Source organism: Callionymus lyra, chromosome 6 (assembly GCF_982586985.1).
Source record: "Callionymus lyra chromosome 6, fCalLyr1.hap1.1, whole genome shotgun sequence".
Classification (NCBI taxonomy): domain Eukaryota; kingdom Metazoa; phylum Chordata; class Actinopteri; order Syngnathiformes; family Callionymidae; genus Callionymus; species Callionymus lyra.
The window spans coordinates 4,028,493-4,042,339 of NC_141823.1; the positions used below are offsets into that span (position 1 = coordinate 4,028,493).

Here is a 13,847-nt window from a genome sequence, read left to right on the forward strand (position 1 = left end):
GATATTCAATAGCACTTTTAATTTCTTTAACATATTTTTTATACATTTGTTGTCTGTTTTTGGCTATAAAATAATATTAAATATTTATTATAGTTATATTGTATTTCAATGAAGTGTGTATAAATAAAATCATAGGATTTTCTATTTTATTTAAAATCAATTTGAATTATTCATGAAGTTAGATTAAACTTCCTGCCTCTAGATGGCATTAAAGGAAGAATTAAATACTGGGAGATCCTGGCGATGACTGAGGACGAGAGGATACAGTCAGTCCAGCAGCTTTTAAAGCGGATGTTCGGACGTATTTTGGTTTAAAAAACAAATGAAAGCAGTTACGACTTCATTGAGAGTCCTTCGGTCTGTAAATTCTGCAACACTAGAGTCATGTAAAGTAGACTTTTTTGTGACGTCATGCAAAAGTTGAGTAAGCGTGAGTAAATAAAAAAAACTAAATGCACTCAGTGAGAGAATAATAAAGAACATCACGTAGGTCTAACTTTTCCTCGAGAACGCAGTGGTCCTTCGCCATAACCGCCGTTCACGGTCTTGTAGATTTTTTTTCCACAATGTTACAAAGAAAAGTTTATTATCAAACCTATCTTTACTTGTGGTGCCAACAAAACGGTGAACTCCCATGATCCCGCCTTTTCGACACAATACTCTAATTTGTCAAGACAGATTGATCGCTACAATACTGTGTTTAAATTCTACGATGTCTCCAAGTCATAATTAGACTACAGCTGTGATTGGTTGGCTGGGCGGCAAAGCATTACGGGATGTCAGGTCACGTTACAGAGAAGGTTGTTGAGACGGATGGCACGTCAAAGTCACAACACGTGTTGTTAAATTATGTTGTGTCAATTTTCCATCGTAATTATGAGGAATTTTTATTGTTGAAATGATGTCGTTTTTTTAGAGAGTGTGAAGATGTGGAAAATGTGAACTTAAATTGTTGCAGTAACCACTAGCCTTTTGAATTCAAGTCTACATGTAGGACCGGCACAGATCCAAATCCACCACTTCTTACTCAGAATGCATCAGAAACAGCAAAGGTTTACATTTGGACTCACCAGGGAATGTCTCATCTGCAGCAGGATGTTCATGAAGCAGTCGTATCCGATGAGTCCTTCTTGATTCTGCAGGACCGGCGTCGGGTCCCGGGAACAGACCACGGCCGAGGCGGCGAGCGCCATCTCGATCCAGTCCAGCAGGTACCTGAGGGACCCCCGTTGTGAAGCCAGGCCCAGCAACAGCTCGGACGCAAGCCGGCGGCCCAGCATGTCGGCGCCGCTGTTGGGCATGGTGACCCCCTTCAGGAAGGCCGTGACCTGGGCCAGACAGTCCAGACCCATGGGCGGTATCTTGCTCTCGTTGGCCAGAGAGAGCGGCGGCAACGAGCTGACCACGTCCATGGCCGTGTGGATGACGTCGTTGCACAAGTTGATTGTCCCGGGGGCTCCTCCTCCTCCTCCTCCTCCTCCACCGGCGGCGACCGAAGGCATCATCCAGCTCTGACGCAGGAGGGCGAACAGAAGACTCAGCCCGGTCCGAACCCCCATCTCGATGAGTGCGTCGGTGCTGGAGCGAGGACGCTCGTGGACAGAGTGCTGGTCCGCAGAGCTGGGGTTGTTCTCCGGCGAGTGCTGCTGCTGCTTCACTTTCCCCTTGTCGTGGTACTTGTTGGACAGAGCGTAGAAGACCCTCTGCAGGACCAGAACTCGCTGGCGTAGCGCCGCCGCAAAGGGCGAGTCGGAGCACACCATTTTGGCGAGGGCCAGCTGGCTGCCCAGCAGCGCGTCCAGGTAGTGCTCCTGCTCATCGCTGGACAGGGACTCGCGCTCGAAGTCCGGCAGCTGAGGTCCCTTAAGACACAAAACCTGCTGAGGCAGCAGAACCACCTCTTTGTTGGCCAGAAGCTTGGAGTAGAGCAGTGAGACCCCCTCCCGCCTGGAGATGGACTCGCTGTCCTCCGTGATCCACGAACTGTTGAGGTGCTCCAGCCATTTCACCTTCACCGGCGGGATCATCAAAGCCATGGCACGTCACTCTGGAGCCATCAGTCCTGACGACACAAGTAAGTAAGTAAGTAATTTGTATTTATATAGTGCTTTTCCAGACCAGGGTCACAAAGCGCTTAAACAATCAAAACAATATTCAATAAAGTACATACTTTAAAGATCAAGATAAAACTGAGAACACAACAGGAGTTCCAGAAAATCAAGGAAAAGCCTGAACAAATAGAAACGTCTTAAGATTGAAGGAGTCAGTAGATCATCAAACACAGAGATGGTTCCAAAGCTTAGGAGCAACAGCCTGAAAAGATTTCTCTCCTCTGGTCCTGAACCGTGTTCAGGAACCATCAGTAGATTCTGATCCACAGACCTCAGAGCCCGAGCTGGGGTGTAAGGCTGGATCAGATCACTGATGTAAGTCACACCATCACGTTTGAATCTGGTTCAGTCCAAACAATCTGTTGCAGATCAACCGTGGTACTGATGCTGCGATGATCCATAAGTTTTATCACACTCTAGACTTTTATATACATTATATTTTTGTTTGCATTTATTATTATTTTGATACATGTCTTTGTTTCAAATGTGTAGTATAAGTTTAATGTATTTCTACTGTGAACTTTTCCAACTGTGGAAAGAACTGACTTATCTTATATATAGGTTGTATAATAAAATGTATTTAAATTTAAATTAGTGTTTATACTTCTGTACTGTGTTGCTCTGTACTATTATTATTATTATTGGTGTTTTTCCTCACTTTTTGCCATATTGCTCATTTATGTGTAACATGGTTGGTTATAAAGCCACTTTTACTTTCCAAATGTAGTAATTAAATGTAATACCAACTATTATACATGTTTATTTTTCTGTTAATAAAATGATAAACACTAGTACACACTGCAAGTACCAAGGATTCTTTAAAGCTTGAATCAATGGATTTGTTCATCAACATCCCAACAGTGAACTGGACTTGGATCTGGTGACCTCAGAGGTCACTCAAGTCCAGTGTTTTTGTTTTTTGTCACGACAAATGAATCCACGAGTTCATCATTTGCCGCGGTTTGTTGATTCTTCGATCATGCTCACAGTTATTTTTGCCGTTCTAGGTTGTTGTTTTTACCAGGACGAATATCCAGGAATCGGTTTAAGTCGAGGTGATTTCCAAACTTCAGACACCAGTTAAAAAAAGCATGGAGAACCATGAAGGTCGATCTATTCTTTATAATTCAAAAGTTTAGTCAAACAAAAAATGACATTTTCAATCCAGAATAAAAGGCTTCTATCAATAGATAAGAAGCTGCAATCAGAAAAAAAGATTCAAAAACAAAACAAATGGTTAAATCAAACAAAATGTGCTCGAATCAAAAAATATTTACAATATTTTTTTTTTTAAATTTAATTGAAGCATATATTTGATAGAATTTTTTTTCTTTTTTTTTACTAAAGCGACTTTTTCCAACTGAAAAAGTTTTGTTGATTAAAACAACTTTTACTTTATTAAAGCTTATTATTTAATTATTATTTTTTTAAAGCCCACAGCAAATATTTGTTTTATTGAAACTCATTTTTGTTGAAGCCTTTTTATTGATTTTTTAAAATTGTATTAAAGAAACTTTTTGTGGAATAATAAAGAAACAAATCTGCCACCTTAGACTGTAGGTTAAGGGAGCAATGAATTTTGTAGTGTTTTTGGAGGTAGAGATTTGGCTTTTTTTTAAGATTCCAAACAGAAAAAAATGCACAATATTTTAAATTTTAAATTCAGGATCAGCAAAAAAAATCCAGTGTTGAAAACACATATTTAGTTGTGGCAGTACAGAGTAAAGAAATAAAATATTGAATAATACAGAAACAAAACTATCCCAATAGACTGTAGGTTCTGGGCAAAATGTTTTTTGTAGGTTTGTTTGTACATATTCCACATAGAATTGAAGCAACTTTGTATTGAATAATAAACAAACAAAAACCTCCTCATTAACTTGTAGTTTCAGTTGAAGATTCCAAACAGAAAAGTTTCACAATACTAGACCAGGCAACATGTCTGTCCAGCTGAGGAGAAACACTAGCATCTGTGGAGAGTCTTGATCAGATCGCAATGAATGCATCGATCTGCTGACGTGCACGTGCACGTGTGCATCAGGATCAGAACATTTGGACGCGATAACCTGAGCATGTATCGAACCTTTGTGAGATTGACAGGCTGAGACTATGACACAGCTGACTGGCTGCTAGCATGCTAACATGCTATCAGTGTTATTGTTCCCTAAACCACGAGTGACGAATGGTAAACAAAGCAGACTCATGGGTTTGATAAAAGAACAAACTCTGCACATTTACATGCATTCTCGCAGTTTGAAGCACAAAAATGAAGTCGCTTGAGGAGAAGTGAGCTAAGATTAGCAGCTAGCCGAGCTAGCATCATAGCGGTTAACGCCCTCCTCGCCGGTGCAGGCTGGACGCCCACCGTAAGACCCCTCGTCACGGGCTCGTCCACCGGGTCGAGTCGGTGCCACCGCTTGCTTGTTCTCTTACCGGTCACTGTCCGCGGCCTCCAGGCTGGTCAGCCTCCTCGAGCTGCGGTCAGTTGCTCTGCTCGTGGACGCTGCTCTCTGCCCGTCAGTGACACCGCCTGACAGCCCTGAGTCCAGCGCGCAGACCCGCTCAACAGATCCACGAGTCGATGCAACGCGGATCGACAACTATATCTCTTCTTTTTTTTTTCTTTAAATAAAACAGCACCAGGTCCTTTTCCCCACGTCTGGTCTGCTTCGAGAGCAACACCGGCTTCCATAAAAAAAATGACGTCCAGATCAAAACAGCGTGTGACGTAACAGAACCTGTAGCGACGTCACTAGGCCACGCCCCTGCTGTGCTGTCTGCACCAGAAAACAAACGTTGCGCAATAACAACTAGTTTACATTGATATTAACATTTGTAAATCACCTTTCTTTAGTCTTTCTGGATTTTTATTGCGTTTCATTTGCAGTCATTTACCGAATAAACTGGACATTTATGACATCATGAAATATTCCTCAAAAAGATGTGGGACCACATGACTCTTGAGTCGTAACTGCTTTAGTGGAGTTTTGTATTAGATTTTATCTTTTATTGGAATGTGTTACAGTCGTTTCAAGGATCATTAGAAGAAGAAAAGTCTTCTTCTTTGAAACTGTTTAAAAAAAAGTCAAAATGTAGGATATAAAAACTGGTAATTGAAGTTATTGCATTATATAATTAGTTAAATGTCCACGTGAATGTAAATCTGTATTTTTTTAGAAGTGATACAGACTTTTTTTCTCTCTTCAGAACAGTCCGGAAAGTGCCGCATAGAATTGTTTTATTTCAATTTCATTGCGTTCAAGATTGAAATAATGTTCGTTATACTATTTGTTTATTCTATTCCCATTCTAATGCCAGTCCAGCTAAGATACAACTAATATTAAATTGGGGACATTTGTATGACACAGCGTTTTTGCTCATGTCGTTCATCATGTGTTATTTTAGAATAACAAGAACAGGGTGAAATCACATTAGTGAAGCGATTGGTTGAGCTCGTCCACGTGGCTGTGATTTCAAGAAGCCTCGCCGCAGGCTTGTTCACGTCCAGGCTCAGATGTTCTGACGCTCTTGAACATCCACGGGTCAGAACTCCCTGCTCTTGACAGGTAACATCATTTACTCGGTCCCATCGTGGGGTCTAGAGGAAACCAGGGGTCTATCCTGGCTACTTGGGGGACACTCTGGAAAGGTTGCTGGACCATTTCAGCACACAGACATTGTACTTTATTTTATTAAACATATTTTATTCTAATTAATTATTATTTTCAAAATATTATCAGTTTGTTTTTAAATATCGTTTTTTAAAAAGATTTTTATTATGTCTTTATATAACGTGAATGTATTTTTTAAATAATTTTGGGGGGGAACTGCTGGAACTAAAGCAACAATGACATTCGGTGATGACTGAGGACAAGAGGATACAGTGACTCCAACGTCTTTAAAAGCTGATGTTTGGAAATATTTTGGTTTGAAAACAAATGAAAGCAGTTACGACTTCATCAAGAGTCATGTGGTCTGTAAATACTACAACACCAGAGTCAAGTACTGGACAATACTACACATATATACTTGTTACTACACTATCACAACACCAGAGTCAAGTACTGGACAATACTACACATATATACTTGTTACTACACTATCACAACACCAGAGTCAAGTACTGGACAATACTACACATATATACTTGTTACTACACTATCACAACACCAGAGTCAAGTACTGGACAATACTACACATATATACTTGTTACTACGCTATCACAACACCAGAGTCAAGTACTGGACAATACTACACATATATACTTGTTACTACACTATCACAACACCAGAGTCAAGCACTGGACAATACTACACACATATATACTTGTTAGTACACTATCACAACACCAGAGTCAAGCACTGGACAATACTACACACATATATTCTTGTTACTACACTATCACAACACCAGAGTCAAGTACTGGACAATACTACACATATATTCTTCTTACTACACTATCACAACACCAGAGTCAAGTACTGGACAATACTACACATATATCCTTGTTACTACACTATCACAACACCAGATTCAAGTACTGGACAATACTACACATATATACTTGTTACTACACTATCACAACACCAGAGTCAAGTACTCCACAATACTACACATATATACTTGTTACTACACTATCACAACACCAGAGTCAAGTACTGGACAATACTACACATATATACTTGTTACTACACTATCACAACACAAGATTCAAGTACTGGACAATACTACACATATATTCTTCTTACTACACTATCACAACACCAGAGTCAAGTACTGGACAATACTACACATATATACTTGTTACTACACTATCACAACACCAGAGTCAAGTACTCGATAATACTACACATATATACTTGTTACTACACTATCACAACACCAGAGTCAAGTACTGGACAATACTACACATATATACTTGTTACTACACTATCAAAACACCAGAGTCAAGTACTGGACAATACTACACATATATACTTGTTACTACACTATCACTGTATATCGTGTCCTTGTATTGTGATACGTATCAACAGATGGATCATTTCTCCCACAGACGTTGTACTTTATTTTATTAAACATATTTTATTCTAATTAATTATTATTTTCAGAATATTATCAGTTTGTTTTTTAATATTATTGTTTTTTTTTTTTAATAATTTGTAATATGTCTTTATATAACGTGAATGTTTTTTCAATTTTTCTTGGGGGAACTGCTGGAACAATTTGAAAACATCTTGTTTAAAAGTAAAAATATTATCATCTGTTTTTTGGACTGTAGGAGGAAACCAGAGCACAAAGAAGAACTCACTCTTGAGTGTCCCTAATAAAGCAGTGGCCCCCGGAACACCGGGCTTGAGAACCGGTACCGGTCCGCGAACCATTTGATCCTGGGTCCTACAGAAAGAGGAAAAATATATATTTAATTGATCATGTTATTTGTTGATTATTACTGTTTGAAATGTTTAAATATTTTGAAATAAAAAGACTTTATTTCATCCATAAGTCACATTAGCATGTGAGACTCTTGTCAAACAGGTTTAAAAAAGTCAAGAGGTGAAGAAAAGATCCAAAGTAAACTGAACATTTGTTTGTTTTTGCAAGTTGTGCCATTTTTTTAATTTTGTTTTCATCTCCAGTCTCTCATCAAAACATCTTGTGACCCTCAGAGGACGGTGAGGAAAAGTGATTTTAAGCTTCCACCTCAGAAAAACAGATAAATCAACCGCTGGAAAAACCGGCCTTTACCACAGAGATCCAAAAAAAAAAACGACGTGTGGTTATCATGTGTCAAAGGTCAGAGGGTGTCACACACACACAAACGCACACGTGTGTGTTTGACGAATGGTCGTCCTTCTGGGTCACGATCTCGTGAATGCTGCCGTTCATGTGGACAGAAAGCTTTCAAAAAACGCTGAGTCACCAAAAACTCAAAGTGTCACCGTTGCAACTCTTGCCTATTTGTCGCGTGTTGTTTTGTGTGTGTTCTCTTTCGCATGTGTGTGTGTGTGTGCGACCATGTAGTATTTAAGCGGCTATTTTCCGACCCGTCCGAGCTGACATGAACATCTTCACCCGAGTCCCAGGATCAATATCACCAACCAGGTAACTAGACCAGCAGGTGATGTGAGAAGGAAACGCTTGTTTTTTTTCCAAAACAAAAAACTTCCACTTGGTGTTGTTGATGATTTTGATGCAGTTAACGGGTCACATGTGTGTGTGTGTGTGTGTGTGTGTGTGCGCAGCAAGCTGGGGTCAGTCCTCCAACGTGCCTTCTATGGGTCCAGTGGGCGGGTGAGTCTCCAGAACCAACACATGAATCGTGATTTATCAAGAGTTAGCCTCACAGAATTAAACACCTTCTCACACTTTTAAATGAAGAACTGAACATACAAGTAACTCAACTCCAAAGAGTTACTTTTTTTCGGTAGAACTTTGTCGAAAGAGCTTTTTATTAGAGTTGCAAAGACAAAATTGTACACTTAAATACATCACTAAATTGATTTTATCCTCAACTTTCAATCCATATTATGTTTATCATACGTGTTCTTTTATGGCTTATATTATAATAAAATGTGTATAAAATAATGTAATTACATTTTTTTCTTTTATTTAAAATTTACCTCCATCATATATTCGGCGTTTGTTCATTTTTGTGTTGCAATTAAACATCCGGCCTCTAGATGGCAGCAGTCATTGCATCCTCCGCAGCTAAAGCAACAATGACATTCAGCGATGACTGAGGACGAGAGGATACAGTAACTCCAGCAGCTTTTAAAGCTGATGTTTGGACATTTTACATAACAAATGAAAGCAGTTACTACTTTGTCAAGAGTCATGTGGTCTGTAAATACTACAACACCAGAGTCAAGTACTGGACAATACTACACATATATACTTGTTACTACACTATCACAACACCAGAGTCAAGTACTGGACAATACTACACATATATCCTTGTGACAACACTATCACAACACCAGAGTCAAGTACTGGACAATACTACACATATATCCTTGTTACTACACTATCACAACACCAGATTCAAGTACTCGACAATACTATACATATATACTTGTTACTACACTATCACAACACCAGAGTCAAGTACTGGACAATACTACACATATATACTTGTTACTACACTATCACAACACCAGAGTCAAGTACTGGACAATAATACACATATATACTTGTTACTACACTATCACAACACCAGAGTCAAGTACTGGACAATACTACACATATATCCTTGTTACTACACTATCACAACACCAGAGTCAAGTACTCAACAATACTACACATATATCCTTGTTACTACACTATCACAACACCAGAGTCAAGTACTCAACAATACTACACATATATCCTTGTTACTACACTATCACAACACCAGAGTCAAGTACTCAACAATACTACACATATATCCTTGTTACTACACTATCACAACACCAGAGTCAAGTACTCAACAATACTACACATATATCCTTGTTACTACACTATCACAACACCAGAGTCAAGTACTGGACAATACTACACATATATCCTTGTTACTACACTATCACAACACCAGAGTCAAGTACTCAACAATACTACACATATATCCTTGTTACTACACTATCACAACACCAGAGTCAAGTACTCAACAATACTACACATATATCCTTGTTACTACACTATCACAACACCAGAGTCAAGTACTCAACAATACTACACATATATACTTGTTACTACACTATCACAACACCAGAGTCAAGTACTCAACAATACTACACATATATCCTTGTTACTACACTATCACTATGTATCACTGTATATCGTATAGTTGACCCTGTATCGTGATACGTATCAACAGATTCTTGCCAATAAACACAACTACTAGATAATGGAATTTTTAAGCTAGTTTTGAACGTAGCAAAAGACATAGAGTGGAATAAAAAACAGCTTTTTTTCTACCAAGAGGCAAATTAATGATAACTTTATGAAGTCGTCGCGGGCGAGTCTTATCAATCGTCTGCAGGAACTTTTCTCGTTCTATCAGTCGACAGACAGAGCAGCTCAGTTTACTCTGAAAGTTGTACGTTCTAGTATTTTCACAACATTTATGTCACTGACTTGTTTACTATCGTCAGTTAATGTCAGGTTTGCTGCAGCGATGATGCTAACGTTTGTGCTAACGTGTGTCACAGGAAGTGAAGCTCATCATTTATACAAGATACATTTATACTTTATTGATCTCACAGAGAGAAATTCACATTTCTAGCAGAATTGTTTTCCCTTTGTGTTATCTCAGGGTCAATGAACCAAATGTCTTTGTGGTATCCCTTGTGTTGACCCTGACGTAACACAAGGATTAAAGAGAAATAGAAAATTACAAAAAATACAATCTTAACAAAATACAATCTTGCTAAAATATAAAATACAAAATTGATAAAATACAAGATACAAAATTCGAATCTGGCTAAAATATAAGATACAATAAAACAATATTAATACAATACAAGATACAAAATTAGAATCTTGCTAAAATCTAAAACACTTTATTGATTGAACATACAAGAAAACAACATTTCTCAAATACGTCTAAAATTCAATATACAAAAATACAATATTGAACAAATTCAATATACAAATAAAACTTTTCTAAAATACAAACCAAAAAAAACCTACTTGATCAAATACAATATTGCAAAAGAAAATTAAAATACAAACTTGGTGTAATACAAAAGAAAAATAGTTCTAAATTACAAAAAAACTAAAACTAAAATAAATCATTCTAAAATACAAGATGCATAAATACAATCTTGAATTAATAAAATAAATCATTCTAAAATACAAAAAACAAAAATACAATCTTGAATTAATAGAATAAATTATTTTAAAATAAAAGATACATAAATACAATCTTTTATTAATTAAATTAAAATAATTCTAAAATACAAGAAACAAAAATACAATCTTGAATTAATAAAATTAATAATTCTAAAATACAAGATACATACATCTTATTTTATCTTAGAACATTTCAAAATAAAATAATTAAGATTAAATCATCTATATAACTAGCAAACACCTCCCTGCTTTATTTTAGGAGGTTTGCCTGAACCTAAAGTTGAAGATTCTAATCCTGGACCGTGTTTTATTAACTTTAAATGTTCTTATTTTAAGCACTTACACTTAATAATACATTTCATAACTCTATTGGAGTAAAAGCATCTCATCAACGTCTAGAAGTTTCATCTCCTTCAGTCTCGGTACAATCGTCTGGTATTGATTGATCTCGTCTTCAGGTGACGCTCTACGATCAGCGGAACTTCGCTGGTCGCCGTCTGGACCTGAACTCCGACTGTTCTCGACTCAGCGACAAGAACTTCCCTGAGAGATGCAACTCTGTGCAGGTGGAGAGCGGAGCGTAAGTCACTTCCTGTCTGCGCCACGACTTGACGGCTCGAGGTTTTTGGGATTTAGATTCACACGCCTGGTCTAGAGTTGCTACTGAGCTCATGAGCATGACTTTTTTTTTTTAAAGTTCAAATTTGATTAAATACTTTACACACCTTTGATTTTTGACTAGTTTAAAGGAGGGGTAGGTGTTCTTTAAAGTAGTGTGATCTCTTGGGGAAACTCATTCGGGAAATAATGATAGAAAAAGACCACCTGCTCTGTTTTACTGCGTGAAACATGCTTTAAAAAATACTATAATCACTGTTTCAAACTACAAAACAAAAGAATAAAAATGTGTTTCAAGGGTTAGTGAAATTGAACTTTTAGTCCTTTTTTCCGGGTTGAGTTTGACGTCAATATACTCGTGTGACACGATGGTGAGTCCAGCGATTGTGTCTCCACAGGTGGATCGGCTTCGAGCAGGAGAACTTCCGGGGGCGTCAGTACTTGTGGGACATGTATGATCGCGGCGAGTACAACTCCTGTGAGAAGTGGAGCAGTCAGGTGGACCACATCTCCTCGGTGCGCGCCGTCAAACAGGTGAGGAGCGCCATCTTTAAGGTTCTCCGTGGAAGTTTGTCATCGGAATATTTAACATTTCAAATAATATATCTTTAAATTAGTTTGTATTTAAACGTAGTTTTTGAATTTTTTTTTTAACTGAATTCAATAACTTCAAAAGTTGTTTTTTTTTGGTAGTTTTGACATGTTTATACCATAACATTTTTATTTTGAATTTGAAAGGCTACAAAAAAATTATTGAGTTCATAAAATATATTTTCGAATGATAACAATATCAGACTATGTGTAAAGAAGAATCCGTTCATTTTGAATTATATTGTTTTATTTTATTATTATTATTATTATTTTATTAAAAATTCTAAATAATTATATATAATATTGAATTTAGAACATTTCATTTGGAATTATTAGAATATAAAATATAAATATTTTTTATAAAATTTGAATATTTTCTCGATAAATCAAATCAAATTAAATTAAATACCTTTTGATCGAACTTTCAGCCAATGTTCAATCAAGTAGCTCGGTACTCTACTCGTAATGTCTGTTGGAAGTATTATGACAGCATTTTGTATATTGAATTTAAAAGACTATAAATTGAATTTAAAAAATGTAATTTTGAACGATTGATGTTAGAATATGTTTTTAAAAAAATCGATAATATATAAATGTTTTAGTTCAATGATTAAATAAAAACAAACACACTTTTAATATAGAAATTATAAAATTATTTATTAAATGTCAAAGCTTAAAATAACAACATTAAAAAAATAGTTTCTACTTTTGAAATGTTAAATTCAACCCATTACATATTCTGTTTAGACTGATGTATAAAATGTGGAAAAAAACAATGTAAATATTATTTAAATGTTTACTTCAGACCAGAGCAGGACATAGTTTTCAGTTCCACTCGTGCGACTAATAAAGGTAGAGTTCAGTCGCGGAACACTAGGGGGCGCACTAGAGCGAGAGGTTTCTTCACTACCGTCCGTCCACAGGACACCACTCTGGCCAAAGCTCAGCTGTTCGAACGCGCCGGCTTCTCTGGGAAGAAGATGGAGATCAACGACGACATCCCCAACCTCATGAGTCGCTTCAGCCTCAACAGAGTCGCCTCCATCCGAGTCCTGGGCGGAGCGTGAGTGTGTGCAGGTGTGCAGGTGTGGGTCAATGTGTGGCTCACCTGTCTGTCCTCCGCCAGGTGGGTGGTGTACCAGGAGCCCAACTTCAGGGGCCCTCACTACATCCTGGAGAAGCGCGACTACAACAGCTTCACGGACTGGAGCAGCCAGAACAACACGGTCGGCTCAATACGAAGGATCCGGTTCAACTGAAGAGAAGCAGCCGATCCACACTTTTCGTAATAAATCAGTGAAAACCAAAGTTCACAAGATGTTCCTTTACTTTCCTGGTCGTCCTGCTCTGAGCCCACATTTACTCTTTATGTATCTCTAGAATATTGAATAATATAACTTTTTTATAGAAATTTGTTTTTTTTAAGCATTTAATTACTTCTTTGAATAAGTAAATTAAATAATCTCAAAAATGTTTTAAATGATTTAATTAAAAAACATGTTAAAATATTGTTTAAATGAATAGAGTTTGATATTCTTATTCCGATATTGCAGCTTTAGCAAGTAGCTCAGTACTTGTTAGTATATTCTGGTGACAGTACCACACTACTACACCAAGACATATATATTTTATTTAATAGTAGAAAGATTGATTTTTTTTTTAATTGACATTTTGTTATTTTAAGCATTTACATTTAAT

At 37.2% G+C, this 13,847-nt stretch overlaps 2 protein-coding genes across 4 annotated transcripts in view; one reads left to right on the forward strand and one right to left on the reverse strand.

The window, feature by feature from the left end:
* Positions 1-4,793, reverse strand: part of herc1 (HECT and RLD domain containing E3 ubiquitin protein ligase family member 1) — a 73,777-nt gene extending 68,984 nt beyond the window's left edge. For 2 of the 3 annotated variants that reach the window (XM_087793075.1, XM_087793073.1), the window contains exons 1-2: positions 4,545-4,793; positions 1,071-2,062 (exon numbers count right to left, since the gene is read on the reverse strand). In XM_087793075.1, coding sequence (XP_087649201.1) covers positions 1,071-2,036 — 966 coding nt within the window. In that variant the 5' untranslated portion in view covers positions 2,037-2,062; positions 4,545-4,793. The remainder of the gene's footprint in view (positions 1-1,070; positions 2,063-4,544) is intronic. The other variant, XM_087793076.1, reaches the window with a different exon arrangement.
* Positions 4,794-8,115: 3,322 nt separating this feature from the next.
* On the forward strand, positions 8,116-13,447 carry crybgx (crystallin beta gamma X). Its single transcript, XM_087793317.1, has 6 exons — positions 8,116-8,213; positions 8,354-8,402; positions 11,399-11,520; positions 11,957-12,092; positions 13,073-13,212; positions 13,276-13,447. Exons 1-6 carry the CDS (start codon positions 8,170-8,172, stop codon positions 13,406-13,408), a joined length of 624 nt encoding a protein of 207 aa, XP_087649443.1. The 5' UTR covers positions 8,116-8,169; the 3' UTR covers positions 13,409-13,447.
* Positions 13,448-13,847: the final 400 nt, after the last annotated feature.